At 37.6% G+C, this 19,518-nt stretch overlaps 1 protein-coding gene across 2 annotated transcripts; it reads left to right on the top strand.

Annotated features, from left to right (window-relative positions):
- Nucleotides 1-3,536: 3,536 nt before the first annotated feature.
- Nucleotides 3,537-19,518, top strand: CBLL1 (Cbl proto-oncogene like 1). 2 transcript variants are annotated; one of them, XM_068550371.1, is made up of 6 exons: nucleotides 3,537-3,914; nucleotides 8,688-8,855; nucleotides 11,666-11,763; nucleotides 12,172-12,255; nucleotides 13,328-13,401; nucleotides 15,994-19,518. In XM_068550371.1, exons 1-6 carry the CDS (start codon nucleotides 3,902-3,904, stop codon nucleotides 17,027-17,029), a joined length of 1,473 nt encoding a protein of 490 aa, XP_068406472.1. In that variant the 5' UTR covers nucleotides 3,537-3,901; the 3' UTR covers nucleotides 17,030-19,518. The 2 variants fall into 2 exon arrangements, with proteins under 2 accessions (XP_068406472.1, XP_068406471.1); XM_068550370.1 differs by having other exon boundaries at nucleotides 11,663-11,763.

The following is a 19,518-nucleotide window of genomic DNA, read 5'->3' as shown; positions in this document are numbered from 1 at the left end:
TTGACCCTATCGTCAAATCTCCAACCCATATTTATAGGTAATAATGAAATTGTAGCTAACATTTAACACTCATTTAATAATGGGCCAGCTGCTATGCTGTTATCTCATTTAATCTTTACTATTAACTTAAGAAGCAATGAATATAGTAACTACCCTGGTAATAATAACTACCATTTAATGAGGGCTTACTGTGTGCCAGTAGGTACTAAGTGCTTTAGCTAGAAAATAACATTTAATTCTCACAACGACCCTAAAGGTAGGTACTATTATTACCCCCATTTTACAAATGAAGGAAGTCAGCCACAAGATTAGGTAACCTGCCTGAAGTCTCACAACTGTGCTGGGCTTGGAACCCACAGTTTTTAATGCTGAAGTCCATATATCTAACCACTATAGTCTACTATGTTTCCCATCCATTTCTACTTATCAAACTTGTTCATGTATAGTGGACACCGTCCTGATCAGTTCTCTTATTGACAGTTCACTCACACTTGCTGGCATTTTGGCCATCACAGGGGGTCTCTGGCTTCTTGGTCAATTCTTAAGTGTAACAGTATTGATTCCCTCCTACCCAAATTTAAGATCTGCTCATTTTGAATCTATCTTGCTGGATTGTGTTGTTTATATAAATACATCATGCTAGGTTTTGTTTATATGCTCTTTCTTCACTGTTCCTCTGAACGCTTACTTTCCAAGGTTCTCTACAATCATACCTTGTTTTATTTTTCAGTGCTCCCAAACATGGATCAACAGTACCAAGTGAATCTGACCACTGTCCTGCTCAGAGCTATGACAATTCTCACACCCGTGCCCTTGCTCCTTCTTGTTTGATGTGCCTCTTTCATCCCTCTCATCTTCAAATGCTATCCTGTTCATCAAGGGTCACTTTAAATCCCTCCGTAAAGCCTACCTAACTGCCCTCAGCTCTACTGCTCATAATTTGCTCTGAATGTAGGTAGCACTGCATTCTCGTGAAACACTTAGACTGTAATTCCGTGTTTTAATTATTTCTATAAATGCTAGCCTGTATGGTCCAGGATGTAGGGACCATTATTTATACAGTTCTTGCCTTCTGCAGTCTCAGGCACTACAGGGTGATAACAACTAAAGGAGTATTAAGGAGGGACTTCCCTGGCAGTCCAGTGGTTAAGACTCGGTGCTTCCACTGCAGGGGCTCGGGTTTGATCCCTGGTCGGGGAACTAAGATCCCACATGCTGCACGGTGCAGCCAAAAAAAAAAAAAAAGCATTAAGGAGATGAAGGTTATTGCCCTGGTCTGGTATTTAGGAGTCTCATACAAGCTCTCTGATACCCATCCTCTGTTTTTTATAGGTAAACAGTGCTATGTAAATGCTAGGTCATCAAACACCTTGAAGAGCGTTAGCTTATAATTCATAGGCTAGCAGATGTCTATCAGTAAGATGAAAATATGATATGCACCTTGGTGCTTCCGATAGTCCACTATGATGACGTTTCATTTTTATAAACCTTAGGACAGTACCAAGCTATAAAATAAGTATAAATGTTGACTTTCAATAAAGAAATTGTGACTGATTACAGTACACAGGTTACCAACAATGGATACCAGAGGGCAGTAATAAAATATAAGTCTATATACAGTTTCACTTATCAATTTAGGTGAAGAAATTAATATGTCATTCTGCTACTGCACTGGTACAGTGAGGCAACTACAGTTAAGGGGAAAGTGAATATGGAGCACAGGTGCTTAAAGCAATGCATAAAAGCAGCAGAGGTCAAATCAAATAATTCAACAAATGTTTATCTAATATTTTATCAACAAGAAATCTAAAGTAAGTGAGTTTCCTTTCAGTACATTTTCATAACTTGATGCACCACAAAATGCTGACACAACTTCTGACTTACATATTATATTATGTAAAACACAGTTTGCAGGCTCTTTTTTAATTCTAATTCTTTAAATATTAACATCAGCAGACACTAATATTATTATTCTGAACCTGGATTTGCATCATCTGAAGTATGGCTGATAGGGTAAATATGAGGATAGGAAAAAATAAAAAGAGCACTTCTTAGGTGAAAACTACCTTCTTTTATACCCCAAATTGGTGAAAAATGCCTGATCATATCAGCACTGTATTTTGAGAAATAGGGAGGAATGGGAGAAAGGTTAAGCTTCCCCCAACCTGCAAAAGAAAACAAAAAATGCCCAGCAATTGAAAGCATCTTGAAAACCACTTAGTAATAGAGAAACTTACATTTTAACAAAAGCAGGAGTAATGTTGATTCACAATTCTCCTTAGTTGTGAATGCACCTAAAAACCTGTTTATAAAGCTGCAGATATAGTGGGAAAGTCTTTAAAAAGATCCCAGTAAAACATTCAGCAGATAACACAGAACACTTATAGGATTATTCATCATATTATTATTCAAAGCTCTTACTGTTTAACTATACAGATAGAGCACATCGCTACACATACTTTATTCGAAATTCAGCACCATGAAACCACTTCTCTAAGAGGTCAATACAATAATCTCTGATTGATCCAGGAACTCTGGCACTGAAAGCGTGCATAACACAAGGTAATGATGTCGTCACCGAGGGACGACAGGAATAGAACCCAAATCCCTTGACTCCCCAGCTTGTGTTTTCCACTAATTGTGCTCCTTCCTACTCATTCGGGAGCATCAAGTGTGAAGGGCTGGAGAAGGGAGTGGACACAGATGCGCCAGGCTCGCGAGGTAGAGACCGCCCTGAAGGTCCTCAAGAATCACTCTTTGGCATTTGCCTTTTGTTTCGGCTGAGGACGATGCAAGCGGCAGCAACCACCAACCCCTGGGACCAAGAACTGGAACTAGGTACTGCCCGTGGCGGTAACTGTCTCTTCCTCATTGTAGGCCTTTCCTCTTTTCACCGCTCCCTCGCGGCCAGCCCTAACGTGCTCTCCCCATGCTCAGCTCCGCTCTGCACTGGAGTCCCCGCTGTCTCCTAACAAGACGCGGCTACGCTGCATCCATCCTCCACCTGGCCCCGCATCCAGTCCTTAGGAGGGGTGTTGTGTGTGTGTGTGTGTGTGTGTGCGCGCGCGCACGTGTTTGGTGGGGGAGGGCTTCTAGCGCCACAAGAGCTTTTCTAGAGCTTGCCCTAGAAAATGAGCGCTAATCAAGCGTTAGAAATGGGCTTCAACTGTTAGCAACTTTAGAGATGGGAACGAGGGTAGACACCCGTCAGCTCTGCCTGGGTCTATGCAGCTTGTCACGAAAAGCAAAAAGGAGACCATATGCACAGAGCCTTTCTCTCTAGCTGGGAGTCTCATACAGCTCAACCATCCCCCGGGCAACCTCCCGCTGGAGGACGCCTTCTAGAGCGCGCGTGTTTACACTTTTCCTGGACCGGGGGGGGCGGGGACCGTAGCTCGCGGATTCTGGGGGATTCCAAACCGTTACTCCGCCCGCCGAGGTGGGGCCAGCCCAACGGCCGAGCCTGCGCAGTGTGCCTGGCAGGCTCCAGGGTCCCAGCGCACTACAAGTCCCAGAAGGCAATGCTCCACGGGGCCGGCAGCCGCCTTACCTGCTGCGAGCTTAGTCCTACGGATACTACCGGCTTTCCCCCTCCCCCGTTCCCGTCGGTCTCCTCTCCACAGTTAAAGGCTACTTCCTTTGGAAGCACATAAGAGGAAGCCTTAGCAGCCTCCACATTGAAGCTCTCCGCGTATTCGTTCTTTTCCTCTCTGCTCGAATTATGCCTGACTCCCTCACCGGAGTCGGCTAGCGGACGCGAGACAAGGAAGCCTTTGGAGGCCCCAACCCGGGCAACCTGGCCGCACTTCCGCCTCCCAGGCTCCGGAAGGTATCGCGCACGCGCTCCCTGCGACTCCGGCGCGGTTGACTTCCGCTCCCACTGTGCCCTGCGAGCCGAATCATGGATCACACTGGTAAGGAGGCGGAGGCAGTGGGGGTCCTAGTTCCATGCCCCCTGGCCGGCCTGGGACTGGTCGCCCAGCGAGCATAGAGGGTTTACGCTCGCCCTACAGCATTGGGGTGTGGCGGCGAGAAAGAAATCTCATAGACCCCTCCGCGTGTCCGACCAGGGCCTGCTACTTCCTGGCCTACCCTCCGGTGTGGTACCTACAGCCTCGGTGCCGGCAACAGCCGTTCCTTCTCTGCTTCTGCCGGTCTCTGAGCCAGGACGGCGGGCGGCGCGGGCTTCGCGGGGAGGAGAGAGCGCCGGCTCCTTTTTTCTTCATTTTGGGTGCTCTGCCCTACGTTATGGGGACTGGCGGGTAGATTCCAATCTCGGAGTCGGGGAAGCCTCATTACGCTGGGAGTCGATGCGCGAGAGTGGGTTGGAGACTTCCTGCTGTCTCAGTCAGCTTTGGGCGGGTGCTGCGGTGGTCACCGCCTGTCGTTTTTGTCTCTCCGGTCTTTCATGGACTAGAGGTGGGAGAAGGGAGTCAGATACGGTTTTCGGAGTCATATCGAGAGCAGCTTTTCTGCTTAAGCCCAAAGCATGCCCCGCGCTTCGGCTGTGGTGCTTAACCATCAGTCTTGAGCTTAAAATCAAGATAGTCTCATTCCTTTCTCCGAGTAAGAATGGCTTCACTCTTTGTTATGTGTTTTTTGGCTTTTGCTTCCTTGTGGTTTTTGGAGATTGAATGAGTGCATTTGGAGTTAGATACTAGTCCGTTCAGTTATATCAGCCATATTACAAGTAGGGGGGAAAAGGCTTTTTCCAGTAGTAAGTATTGTGTAGGATTCCTCAGTCATCAACTGTCTACTTAATTTCGTATATCTATATATGTATACTGCTATATATAAATACGTTATGCGTGTATGTATACACACACATAGATATATATGCATACTCTTCTAGGCTTGGAGATGGAATGGTAAACAAGACGGACTGAGTCCCTCTCTACTTGGAGGTTACGTTCTATTGGGAAAGACAATAAACAAGTTTTTAAAAATACTTAAATGTTTACAGATTATGATGAGTGCTTTGAAGAGGGTAAACGGGTGCTCTGGTAAAGACTATTAGGAGGAAGCTTCAGAGAGGGTGGTCAGGGAAGGTCTTTCTGGAAAAGTAACATTTGTAAGCTGAGAGCTGATGGATGAGAAGAATCCCGCGTGGAATAAATCACGAGGAAAGCATTTAGAGCAAGTACAAAGACTCTGAGGGAGGAAAATTTAGAGAAGACCAGTCAGCTGCACCTAGTTAACTAGAGGGAAAGAACCGGAAGATGGGATTGGAAAGGAAGGCAGGAGTCGGGTCGTGCAAGACTTTGAAGTCCATGGTAAAGATTTGAATGTTATGTTAAGTGCAGTATGAAGCCATTGAACAGAAGTAGAGGAGGAACAGAAGTAGAGGAGAGTATTATGTTTTTAAAAACATAATAGGTTATTTTATGGAGAATGGTGTAAGAGAAGGCAAGAATAATAGAAAATAGAAAATTTAGGAGGTGATTGCAATAGATCAGAAGGGAGGCTTGGCTTAGTGAAGGTGGCTGGTTTAGTGAAAAAGGGAGTGGGCAGATTCAGTGAATTTTCAGGTGATAGAACTCAAACAGGCACTGGTGGATTGGTTTGGAAGCATGTGAGAGAAAGGAAAGGTGCCTAGGGTTCTAGTTTGAGTGGTGTCCATTACTGGAAGACTTGGGAGAAAAACACTTTTTTTTGAGGAGCAGAGGTGAGAAATTGGAATTTGGGAACAAGATTTTGGGCTTAAGTAAGAGATGTCTGTTGAGACATACAAGGGGAGATGTCAAGTGGAGATCAGAGGGAAGTTTGTTTGGGACTTAGTACCACAAATCACTTAAGGCAGAAGAGAAGAGGGCCTAGAACCAAGCTCTAAGGAACTCTAGTGTTTGGAAATTTTATAGAATCGAAACCCTGGGATTTTGGTGTTAGGGTAGCAAACATGCCACGTTAGCAAATGTTTTTCATTTGAGCCTCTTACTGGAATTTTGGGAGTCAAGCAGCTTCCACAGTTTAGAGAATGTTATGTTAGGAAATTGTAATGTGGGTGTGTGTGTGTATCTCCATATTTATTATCCTAGTTCTCTTAAGTTGAAAGTTTGCCTAAGTAAGTAAAAGTCATCTGAACATGAAAATATTCACTAATGAACTGACCACTTAAAAAATTAGTTCCTGCTCAGATATTCCTGCTTAACACCAGCTTCTTTTTTATTCTTTTAGTTAATTTCATTATACGGCAGTGTTCTTAGTGTTTCATATCAGGAAATGGTATAAAATGCTGTACATTAATTGTGATTACAAAAGATTCCGATTTTCATGAAATTCGTAAATGTGAATTCGGTAATTATTTGAATCACAAATAAAATCATTGGCAAGTGAGGAAATGCCAGTTAGCCAGTGAATTGAAGACATTATGACAGGATAGGCATCTCAAAAGGATGTTTCTAATATCAAAGGATTAATAGAAGCCCTTGGGGAAATGATGAAACCCTCTAATGTTATGCAAAAATGACTGGTTTTGTAATCTTGTTAAAAAAGTCAGTCATAAAATAAAGGCTATCGTGTGGTGTTTTTACAATAGAATTTTGCTGGAAAAATTACCCCAGGAAACTCCTACTTATCACTTGATTCATTCTTTGGCTATTCTAAGAATTAGCACTTAGTTGTAACTATAACCTAAATTTTGTAAAAATATTTCTTGATTCCTTTAATTCAAGATAAAATTCTACACAAATCTTTTAAAAACCTGTATAATATAATATAAAAGTGTTATGCCTTTTTAAAGTGGATTTCACTTTATATGGCCAGTTCTATCCTTAATTCTCACTTTGTGTAATATCCAAAGACTTTTGTTGTTAGGGCTTTACGTTTGTAGTTGTCTTATTCAAAAGGAAATTATGCTGTATGTTCTGATTCTTAATAAAACCCCCAAAACCCTAAGACAAACCCAGAGTGATGTCACTATTAACCGCTGTACTTTGCTTATGAACTTGCAGTCTGAGGCAGGCTGCAAGGTGTTAGAGGGCAGCAGGCTCTGGAAAGCCGTAATAGGCTAAACAAGCCACAGTAGTGACCACAGGTGTCCAGGGTGGTGTGAAAAGGACTTGTAGTAATGAAGTGTTGGTATTTTGATCATTCATCAAGTTGAAACCGTTAAGAGTCCTTTTACTGTCTGAAGGACAGCACTGAACTGTCTACAACAACTTGCTTTTTTTAGTTCATTGGAAAATTAGGAATACCTATTGAGCAAAAAAAAAAAAAAAAAAAAAAAATTCTGTCTTATCTGTCTTTTTGCTATTACATTGCTTGTAGGTATTTTTACATAAATAAGCAACTAGAGTGAGAGCAGATGAAATACGTTATTCAAATTGTTAATACATTTTGTGAAGTGTTGAGAGTTGATCAATTTGGATTTATCCTAACTTGACTTTAACTATCCATGTTAAAGTTGAAATCCCTTTTCCATGAATTTTTTTTTTTTTGAGGGTTAGCTATTATGAAAGTAATAATAGAAAGTAGACTGAAAGATACTTAAATTAATAATTAAGGACGGATTTTGAATTTTGTTCTGTCCTTCAGAAAGAGTGCACATCGATGTGAGTTCAACATGTGTCTGTAATTCTAGTACCCTTGGAGATCATTAGTACTGATTAGGATACTACTTCCAAATTTGGCTTTACTGAATTTAATGTGGACAGTTTGGCTATCACTCTAGATTGTACTGTCTAATGCAGTGGCAATTACACAGCCTTGTTCACTAATTGTCATGTTTAAAACATTACTATTTAAAAAAATTATTTGCATTTCCTATTTTAGGGCATTTCCCTTTCTGTCTTTAGTAGGTAAAGGTAAATATTTTCTGGATTGTAATATCTTGTCATGGACTTGAAGAAAAGGTGGCTTTTAATCTTCAAATAGAGTCAGTTCTATGAAATAATGCTCCTATTACTCATGGGATATGAGTGAATTTAATTCATAAGCTAATAACAGACAGGGACGTAGAAAGTTTCAGTTATTTAGGCCAAGTACAGAAAACTTGCATCCTCCTAAACTATAATTTTCCATTACAGTGGTGACCAAGAGTAACACAGTCACATGTGTACATCTAGAAATGTTATAGCACAAGTACATTAGTGCGTGTTTTTACTACTAAATGGTGCAATAATTTTTACTATATTCCTGAATGCTTTTTAGAAAAACAATTTTACACTTATTTAATTTTACCATTGTCAGTGTTAGTTTTGTGTTTCCAGTATTATTGATTGTCCTGATATCGATGCAGATTACTAAATTTACTGAGTGCCTACTTTGCATACTTGATGGAGATAGTGACGGTTTTCTTTCTTTTTGTTCTTCTTCCTTTACTTTTCTTTTTCTTTTTTAAAAAAATCTCTTACAGTTCCAAGACAGAGGTTCTTATCTTAGGCTCATGAAGGGTTTTACGTTTCTGTAAATCCCTCTGGAAAAATGGAAAATTTTTTTGTCCATTTTTTTAGGGAGAGGTTCTGTAACTTTTGTCAACTCTTTAAAGGTTCCATATCTCACAAAGCATTGCTTTAAGGGTTTGTCCAAAATAGAGAAAATTAGTACTTGAACTTATATAGCATAGTATTTAAAATCAGAAACCAGATATTCAACCCTTGATAATGTGGGGTATGTTGCTTTAATACCTGTGGCAGAATAATCTTCAGAAAGAAAAACTGAAAGAAATTACAACTTTTTTTCTGACATAGACAATGAGTTACAAGGCACTAATAGTTCTGGATCATTGGGTGGTCTTGATGTTCGAAGACGAATTCCTATAAAGCTCATCTCCAAACAAGGGAACAAAGCCAAAGCTTCACCTCGAACTCCAAGGACTATAAACAGGATGCCTGCAAAGGCTCCAGCTGGTGATGAAGGTAATTTGTTTAAACTAATAGGTCCAAAAGTCTTTCTTTTATATCTGATTCCACCAAATAAGCCATGTGATTTTATTTACCTTGAGTCACCTCTTTTTTTATCTTTTATACTCTCTTCCTTCTTCAGTCTTTGACTTCTCATTTTGGCATATTTTACTTTTCTCTCCCTTTATAAATATTTTTGGTTTATTTTCTTGTTGAAAGTAACACTGCCTATTGTTTAAAAAAAATCTAAACAATATTGCAGAAAACATAATATTAAAAGTAAAATTGTCCCTCTCCCCCCATAATTATTCTCTTCCCAAATAATCCCTGGTATGACTTTTTCATAGTTACTTTATAACTGCTCTTTTTTCATGCAAGATGCATGTGAGATTTTGCCTTCTCAGTACATACAGTTGTATCTCATTTAAGAAAGTAGGTTTAGGTATTTCACTTACGGATATACCATAATTTATTTAACAATTTTAATAATTTTTTGCTGTTAAAAACAATTTTGTAGTAAATATCCTTGTATATGTACCTTAGTATGTATATTTTGTAGAATTTAAACTTTGCATGAATTTGGGCATCTTAGAACTTGGTGGATTTCAGAATTTGTACATTTTAAAATTTGACAGATGTCGCCAAATGGCCCTGTAAAAACAGTACATCACTTTATACTCCCACACCAATATTGGTACTATTAACCTTTACAAATTTTTGTTCTGATACACATTTCTTTAATTATGAGTGGGGTTGTATATCTTTTCATAGTACTGGTCATTTCTTTTGCCTAGGATCTATCTGTTCATTTCCTTTTCCCTTTTTTTTTTTTCTGTTTGATTGTCTTTCTCTTGATTTTTATGAGTTCTTTCTTTGTAAATTAATACAATTGTCATATATTGTATATATTCTCCATTTGTCTTTTGAGTTTTATATATAAAATTTTTATTGTAGAAAAGCTTGACGATTCTATGTAGTCAGATATCCAGTCTTTTCTAGTGTGACTTCTGGGTTTTTTGTCATCGTTAGAAAGGCCTTTCCCCGTTTCATGAGTATAAAACAGTTTTCCCATCTTACCCTTTAGTACAGGGTCTGCAAACTATGGCCTATTGGCCAAATCCAGTCCTGTTTTTTATTGGGACACATCCATGCCCATGGCTGCTTTTCACACTATATTGGCATAGTTGAGTAATTTCAGGTATGGCCTACCGAGCCTAAAATATTTACTTAACTGGCCTTTAAGCAGAAAAAGTTTGCTGACCCCTGCTTTGGAACTTTTATAGATATGTATTTGGGTATTAAAACAAAAAGGGGGTATGGGCTTGAAGGGGAAGGGAATGAAGAGGTAACTGAGAAGAAAAGGATAGAAAGGGGATTTTAGCTTTTTTGCATTGTTTTACTGTTACACAAGAATTTATTTATACATTACTGTGTAGTTTTAAAAAAGTATTTAAAAACCAAAAAGGCCAAAGCGGGGGTACACTAGGTTATTGATAGAGCAGCAGCAGCTGGTATGTTATCTATACAAATATATATATAGCTTCATGATGGGAGTAGAAGTTGAACTACTCTGAAAAATGATAATGTGCTCCTAACTTTCTTGGCTGTTGTTCTGCTCAATAATTTTTTGAGTTTTAATAAGTAGAAAAGTTAACTTTCCTTATTTTGAGTTTTAGATGACAGCAGCTTTTATAAGGTATAAATGGACCATGTAAGAACCTAGGGTCACTCAGATGTAACTTATAAGAACTCTACATTTGTGTTGGAGATAATTAGATAGCAGTACACTGGTATGTATGTCTGTATCAGGTTCAAAAAATTCTTGCATCTATGCGTGTGTGTCTATCTCTGTTTGTGTCCGTGTGTCTGTATGCAGATGCTGTAATGTAGCCATGTGGGTAAAGTTAAAACTTCTGTGCTTTGGCTACTCTGTTTACCAGTTCTAGGGCCAAAAGAGTCGTGAGAAGCCTGGCACCTTGGAGGGATAGATTTGCCTTCTCAGCTTTACTTTAGGTAATTGGATTCTATCTAGAATCCCCATAAGACTGTTTGCTGGTTTTCTTTCCTTTTGTATGAGATGAGAGGATTACCATCAACTTTTTAATTAGGCCAGAGAAATTGAAATTGAGCCCATTTGATCTTCATATTGTTTTAAGTTTATTGATATTGATATATGCAGTGTAGGGGAGGATACTTGTAAGTAGATATGATATAAATTCTACTGTTTGCGTGATTAACCAGGGAGAGGTTTCAATGGAAAGGATGAAGTATGAATATGTTGGATGTTTCTAAAATCAGGCTCAGTTTAAAGCTGAAGAAGAGGATACCTAATTTACTAAGTCGTAAGAAGGAAGTCTGCAGAATTCTTTATGTTTTCATTAATCCTTTGGCAATAATATCAGTTTCTTACAGCATAATACCACTTTTATAGATAGATCAGAATAAGTGGTGATAAGTATCTTTTATTTGTGTAATAATCATGATGATGATAATTAGTAGTTTTATACTAGAAATAGTTTGGTGAATTAATAAGAGCACTTGAATGGGAGTGAAGAGATCTGAGATCTTTTCCTAGCTCTGCCACTGATCTTCTCTGGGTTGAGTTATTATGATCTCCAGTACTGCAATATTCTCAGTCATGAGAGTTAGAGTACATGATTGCCAAGATCATTTCTAGATGGTGCTTTAAACTAGACTTGATTATCTTGTTCTTAGAAGAGCTTTGAAAGGTGTCAGTGAATAGGTCTGTTTGACCATGTACATGTACTTCCAAAATGAAATTGAGATGTGAAAAGTTAATAGATAACACTTTCTTCTCTCAGAAGGATTTGATTATAATGAAGAAGAACGGTATGACTGTAAAGGGGGCGAACTGTTTGGAAATCAACGAAGATTTCCTGGACACCTTTTTTGGGACTTTCAGGTATAACTAAAAATAAAAAATTTTATTAGAACAATAAAATATTTTAAATACTTTATTAGAACAATGCAGACTACATAAAGAACGGTATGAACTTTTATTATAGTTATATCTTTCAGTACTCACAAATCATTTGTTTATTAATGCCCTATTTCACTGTTTTGAAAGATAATCTGAAGTAATTTTTAGTAAAGTCAAGTAAAATCAATAACCATTAACACTGTTTAAGGGAATAAACCCCCAAGACTGATGGTGGCCCAACTAATGTGGCATATGTGGGGATTATACCAAGAAACCTTTATTTCTAATTGTTTTAATAACTTTTATAAAATACTAACCAATTCATTGTGTAAATTATGGACATAAGTTTTAGAAATGCTTAAGGAAAATTTAATTATATCATTTCAACAGATAAACATCTTAGGTGAAAAGGATGATACACCAGTTCATTTCTGTGACAAATGTGGATTGCCTATTAAAATCTATGGGCGAATGGTAAGTATAAATTAAATTCTGATTTTGTAAATTAAATATTTGTGTAGAGGTAGGATTCTGAAATTTAAGTAGATAGATTTATTGCTGTTTAGTGATTAAGTTTATAACATTTAAAATAAGTATAAAATAGCTAGGGGAAATTTGGGAATAATATGCATTTAATAGAATTATCTTGACAAATTCTTTAATTGCTTGTAAATATTAATTACGGAAACTAATGCTGAAAACTAAATAATTTCCTTGGACTGTTTGATACCTGTTTACATTAATTCTAGTTTATTAGGGAAAAATGGTTTTTTTTTTTTCCCTTGTTAACAGAATAAAATCAGTTATTCATTTCTGAAGGCTATAATTTTTAATATAAAACTGAATTAATAAAGATTATTTATGATTTCTGAGAATTGAATTCTAAACGTTAAAAAAAAAACCAGCCCTAACTGTAATTTAATAGTAATTTTGGCATATAAAAAGATAGTTTAACATTTTTGTTGGAAAAAAATTTGAATTCAGTGATATATCTGTGATGGTGGAGGGTGTGGATTATGCACTGTTGCTTTGCTACATAACACAGCTAAATAATGGTAATGGCCTCTGAGTTTTAAACTGGTGTAACATCATTTTACTGTGTCCTTCTGATTTATTTTTAAATATTTGTAAGTTCATTAACTTAAGACTACCAGGGAAGAAGGCTACTTATATTACATTAGAAGATATTTGTTCTTTTCCTGCCTTGGAATACTTTCAGGAGATACAGGATTAGATTAAACATTATGCAGTATTCTTCAGGAGCTTTTAACCTGTAGGGACCATGAACGTGTAAGCAAATACGCATGTATATGTTTTTTGAGGAAAGGGCCAAAGTTTTCATCACATTCTCACAAAGAGCTTTGTGACTGAAAAAGGTTAACTGTTGCTTTTATGTAATTGGTACTTAATAAATGTTCATTTTGACAAAACAGTTCTCAAGTGCCTTTTATGTCTAGGTCACTGTGCTTACTGTTTTTTTTTTTTTTTTTTGGAAGTATTTTAATTTGTTCTCGTATGCTTAACTGTAACATGTCTCTGTTCACAGATTCCATGCAAGCATGTTTTTTGCTATGACTGTGCTATTTTACACGAAAAAAAGGGAGATAAGATGTGTCCAGGGTAAGATCATCATTAAATTTTTAAATAATAAAGTTTGTGATATAATGATTTTATAATCTAGGTTAAAGGTCAGGGTGTGCTATAGACCGGTGACAGGATATCAAATGTGTAGACATGGCTCATGTTCCTCTGTGAGCCTAGAGTTGGCCTTAGCCTTCTCCTTAAGATAGGGCTAATTAGCTATTATCAGTCAATTCAAATTGGCCAAAATAACGAGTATATTTGCCATCACAAAGTTGGCGTTATAAACCAAAAATAGTTATTTTCTTGTTTTAATGGGACGCTAGAGAGGTAGTATCACGTAGTGATTGAGAGCAAAGACTCTCGAATTAGAATTCCTGGATTCAAATCTCTATTTTCTTATTTATTAGCTGTGTGACATAGGTGATTTCTTCATCTGTAAAATGGAGCTAATAATAGTACTTACCTCCCTGGGTTATTATTAGAAGTAAATGAGTTAATACATATATAGTAGCATATAGCAAGTACTATGTAAGTATAAGCTCTTATTTATTACCTTCAAATCTGATTATTATGTCTTGAGTATATCTTAAAACACCATCGTGTTCTAAGATAGACTCAGACAAGTTATGACAATCTAGAGGTGTTGGTTGATAGTGATCTATTTGGGGATGGTCTTGAAGGATCCAGAATAAACTATGAATTTTTATATCAATTTAGAACACCTGATAGAAGGTTTGAGGAAAGCTTTGAGAGAAACTTCTTTGGAACAACTGTAGGCTTCCTAGATTCCTTATAACCTATGTCAGAACCTATCCCAGGGGTTGTAGTATTAGTTGATAGCAAAGCTATGGACAATTGTAAGGGATAATTTTCTTTTATGGTGTAGGAAGATTGGCATCACTGAGAGAGAATGGATGATTCATTGACAAACCAGTGCCAACTAATTCTCTTGGCATATTTTTATTAGCCCTTTAAAGTCACAGATTATAAAATTTATAGTGTGAGTTTAAAGAGTATTTCCTTCCTAGAATTATAATTCAGAAGAGTTACGAAATTAAAAATGCATATTCACTGTTTGCCGTATTTTCTGTAATGCCTGATTTTCCAACACGGTGTACATCCACTATATAGTAAATTTGATTGCCTCATTGGGATAAGGGATTTTGGATGTTGTAAAACACCATGTAGAGGACATCGAAAGGTTTTCTCTTTTATGTAAGTGTTCTAATGTTAATATTTAAAAGGGAATTTAGTTTTCAGGGTATTCAGTGTAACTCCAGTAAGCATCTCACTGATTGGCCCTTAGGTATATCAGAGCATAAGCCTATCTGGATTAACAGACCCAGGTTAGAAAGTGAAGAAATGGCAATCCAAATTAATGTAAATACTATATACTAATGCTTAAGCATCACCCAAAAGGAGTGCCTCACATCCCGTTACTGTGGTGATATTTCAGAGCTTACAGCAAGTTAGAAGCAAAAAGTACGAAGTGTGCCAAATGGCCACTAAAGGGACGCCTCCTAGTATCAAGAAGGAGTACCAGCCTTCAGTGAGGAAGGAAAAACAGACACCACTCAAAATCAAGAATATAGAGCCGTGTAATATAGTGTCATATGACCTGACACACGTATTTAATGATAACAGCTTATACATGTATAGTGCTTAACTAGTCATTAAGTCCTGTCATTTTCACTGTGTCGTTGATGTTATAGATACTCCTTTAAGTAGGGTGAAGTAGATATAAAAACATTGTGAGTTAGGTTAGATGTTTGAACCCCATTTTACAGATAAAGAAACAAAGTTTAAATGACTTCACTGAGATCTCAGAGCCAGTAGTAGATCCCAGTTCCAATTCCTAGCTCAGTCCTGTTTCTGCTATTTCAAGAAGACTCTAAAGGCAAGAGTGGATTAAAAATAGTGAATGAAGAGTAGTTACAATTTGACCCTGACTCATTAAGAAAATATTGAGTTAAATTTAGTGGTTATAATTTAGAGAAGCAGGAGTGTGTAATACTTTGTAGTAGTAAATTTGTCTGACAGTTGAGAAAGACCCCTTCTTGAAGGGACTCTTGGTGTTCAGGGTTTGAATTTAATTTGTTTATGTTGTTTAATGTTAAGAACCTTGATGATTAGGATGATCCTATTTATTTTTGTAGTTCTTACAGTTCTTCCACTTGGTGTCTTCCACTTAGTATTATTTGCGCAGAAAATAATACTCAATAAATACGGTACAAGTTTGAATTCCATGATTGTGACAGATGCTTTGGTTTGCCCTTCCTGGATTTTTCTTTGCAAATGGATGCAAAGCATAGAATTGTTTGAGAAAATCAGATAAATTCTAGGTCTTGGGAAGAAAAGGTCTTTTCTTAAAACATACTCTGTTTGATAAACACTTTGAATTTTTTTCTTAAGCGTTCTGATGTTGAAAGAAATGCTGATGCTTAATAGCGAACAGACCACAAAGTGGAAAAGATTAAAGGTTCACTTGCAGTAACTATAACTTGTAATTGTGAACTTTTGTAGTATTTTCCATAACAAAATTTAAAACTAGTCATATCTTTGAAATTAAGTGCGTTATTTTTACAGTCTGTTTTTAGTAAATCAAACTTTTTTCCCCTTCTAATTTAGCTGTAGTGATCCTGTGCAGCGAATTGAGCAGTGTACACGAGGTTCTCTCTTCATGTGTAGCATTGTTCAAGGGTGCAAGAGAACATACTTGTCCCAGAGGGACTTACAGGCTCATATCAACCACCGCCATATGAGAGCTGGAAAACCTGTTACCCGTGCTTCACTTGAAAATGTTCATCCTCCTATTGCCCCACCACCAGCTGAAATCCCCGATCGTTTTATAATGCCGCCAGACAAGCACCATATGAGCCATATTCCGCCAAAGCAGCACATCATGATGCCACCACCTCCTTTGCAACATGTGCCCCACGAGCACTATAATCAGCCACATGAGGATATTCGTGCTCCTCCAGCAGAATTGTCCATGGCTCCACCTCCACCTCGCTCGGTCAGTCAGGAAACCTTTCGTATTTCAACAAGAAAACACAGCAATTTAATAACTGTCCCTATTCAGGATGACTCAAATTCAGGTGCTAGAGAACCACCACCTCCTGCCCCAGCACCTGCTCACCATCATCCTGAATATCAGGGTCAACCAGTGGTCTCGCACCCTCATCATATTATGCCTCCACAGCAACATTACGCACCACCCCCACCTCCTCCACCACCAATAAGCCATCCAATGCCACATCCTCCCCAGGCCGCAGGTACTCCTCACCTGGTGTATAGCCAAGCTCCACCTCCACCAATGACCTCTGCTCCACCACCAATTACCCCTCCCCCTGGACATATTATTGCCCAGATGCCACCTTATATGAATCATCCTCCTCCAGGACCTCCCCCCCCTCAACATGGTGGTCCACCTGTAACTGCACCCCCTCCTCACCATTATAATCCTAACTCTTTACCCCAGTTCACTGAAGATCAAGGAACTCTGAGCCCTCCATTTACACAGCCAGGGGGAATGAGTCCTGGTATATGGCCTGCACCGAGAGGGCCGCCTCCTCCTCCACGAATGCAGGGTCCGCCTTCTCAAACCCCACTTCCTGGACCACATCATCCAGATCAGACAAGATATAGACCGTATTACCAATGATAATAGTATTTTGAACTGAAGATATGATGAGGAAACAAACTTATGTATAGTCAATCTTTTAATTAAGCTTTGACTGTTGGGGAAGGGAAAGCGCCTCTTACTGAGGTGGCTGTAAAACACTTAGGGTCTTGTCTCTTAAAATGGTTTTAAATCTTGACCTTAGGAGTGATTTCAAGTACTATACTGTAGTGCAGATAAGTGGCTCAGTTGAGCACAACTATATTTTAACAACTTTCTTCCCCTAGTGTGGTAAATTGACCCAGAGGTGACCATTTGTAAAAAATTTGAAAAAATTTTTTCGTCGTTCCACTTTCAAAAGTATTGCTTTTGTTAAACCCAATGTTTAGTTTTTCTTGTGATACATTTTGTTAACCTGTGTAAAAAGGATTAAATTTCAATATGGTTGTAAAAATGCTATTTTTATGTGAATTTAAGTGCAGCCACGTACTGTTTTTTAAACCATATGTTTTACCACTAATTTCCCAAAGTTATAATAAAATCCTAAAAGTAAAAATCTACTAGAATTTACTGTAAGGCAGACTGTTAAATGGTAGGAAATGATTTCACATGTTAGGCACTGAAATTTTGAAGTATATTAGGTGTATAATGCACTTCACTTGGATGCCTTTTCATTTGTGGGCAGCCTCAGGAACACCAAAATACATTGGAATTCCAGTACTAAGAAATATTTATGTTTGTAATATTGAAAGGCAGTGTTCGTTACTTGGAAAGTTACGGCCAAAGTAATCAACTCTGTAGGCTCCAAGCTGTTGGGGATGCTGGTACCCGTTAATGCTTTTTACTGAATGGTTGGAATCACATGATGCACCACACTGATTAATCTTAAGTAATGTTATTTTATAGAACTGTTTAAATGGTGTGCTTTAGATGAAGTGTATTCCTCTCTACTCATTGTCTTAAACTAAATATTTAGGGCTGAATAGGCTTTATGTAATTCCTCATTTCATGGTAGAATTTGATCCCGTGCTTAAGTGGGTTCTTGTTTATTGGGTGTTAAACTATAATTTGAATGCCATGGAGGAATTTGAATACTGTATTAATGAAGGACATTCTTGTAATCACATACTTGTGTTGCTCAGGTTTCATTACTGTGTGATAAGGTTTTTTCTCTAACTTGACATTTAAAAACTATTAATGATTTCCTGTTTCTTTTATTGGTTAAGCCTCTAAAACTTGGAAAGTTTTAGCTTGGAGTCAACAGTGAAGACTACCGGATGATTTTGTATTGGAGAAAAGAAAAGTAATCTAAATTGTGAATTTCAGTGCTTTATAAGGTGTCTTTGGAGTCAGCTTTTGCATTATAGGGGCTTCTTACAGTCCAGCTGAGATGACCACTTACAGTTTATACAGAACTCATATGTATAAATCAACACTCTTAGGATATTACTATATATCCTTTGAATAAACCCCTGTGAAGTACTTCCTCCCCCCTAAAATGGTGCATAACATATAAACATGAAATGTGTAGTATGCAGATGCCATTTATTAAATAGTTTGTAGTGTATAAATTTAGAACATTTCTTTTTGACAAAGGGTGAACTGATTGCTAATTTACCATGTAATTCTGTCAGGAACAGGCAAAACAACTTCTCATCTTGGATAATCAGATGCAAAGTCATCTATGAAATTAGAGCTGAAGTTAGAAATAATATAAATGGCCCTTTCAACCTTGACCAGCTGAAAATAACTAATACACTTTTTTTTTAAGTGAAAGTACGTGATTTTTCACACCTAGCAATTTGAGAGTCCAGTTGTTAATGCAATATTTCTAGTGAGAAATTGTTATTAGAAGCATGGGAGTGAAATAGTATGAAATGGTGGTGAGTGCGTCTGTCATATTACTGTAGGTACTTGGACTGTGCAAACTTGATTCCTTTTCATGGCCCTATTTAGGAGCTGTTAAAATACTCTTGTTGAAAATCCAGGACCATTTTTTGGTTTCATGTAATAGGAAATAGCCGAATTCACTTTAAAGCTTCTCAACTATTTATGAAGAGCTCACCTGTTTTAATGAAATTCACTAGAATTGAATGTGGCATGAAACCACTTAGCCTATGTATTGGACAAAAAAATTAATATCATGATAAAATTCCGCATGTTAAGAGAATTCTTGTAGGCTTTTAAAAAATGATTTCTTTTTGGTTAGGTTTAAGAAATATGTGTTATGCAGGAAGGCAGATCACATGAAATGTGTTGTAGCAGACAATTTTTTAAAATGGTGTTAGACTTGAATTCATCCAGTTATTGTTTGAATGAGGGTGGGTGGGTAGAAGGATAACAAAATTACTGTTAGTGTTTCTTTCCTTAAGGAAAAAGATGTGAATCCCAGCCTTATTTCAGGGAAGCCTTTGAAGCTATGATGGACATAAGTCTAAATTAAATGTATGTATATTTCATTATATTGCTCTTAAGACTACTGAGGTGGCAGTTTAATTCTTAAAAACAATAAAATGAAAGCATAAATACTA

This window comes from Eschrichtius robustus, chromosome 8 (assembly GCF_028021215.1).
Source record: "Eschrichtius robustus isolate mEscRob2 chromosome 8, mEscRob2.pri, whole genome shotgun sequence".
NCBI lineage: Eukaryota > Metazoa > Chordata > Mammalia > Artiodactyla > Eschrichtiidae > Eschrichtius > Eschrichtius robustus.
Note: the sequence above shows the minus strand (reverse complement) of the source record. Positions and strands in the feature narration are given on the sequence as shown.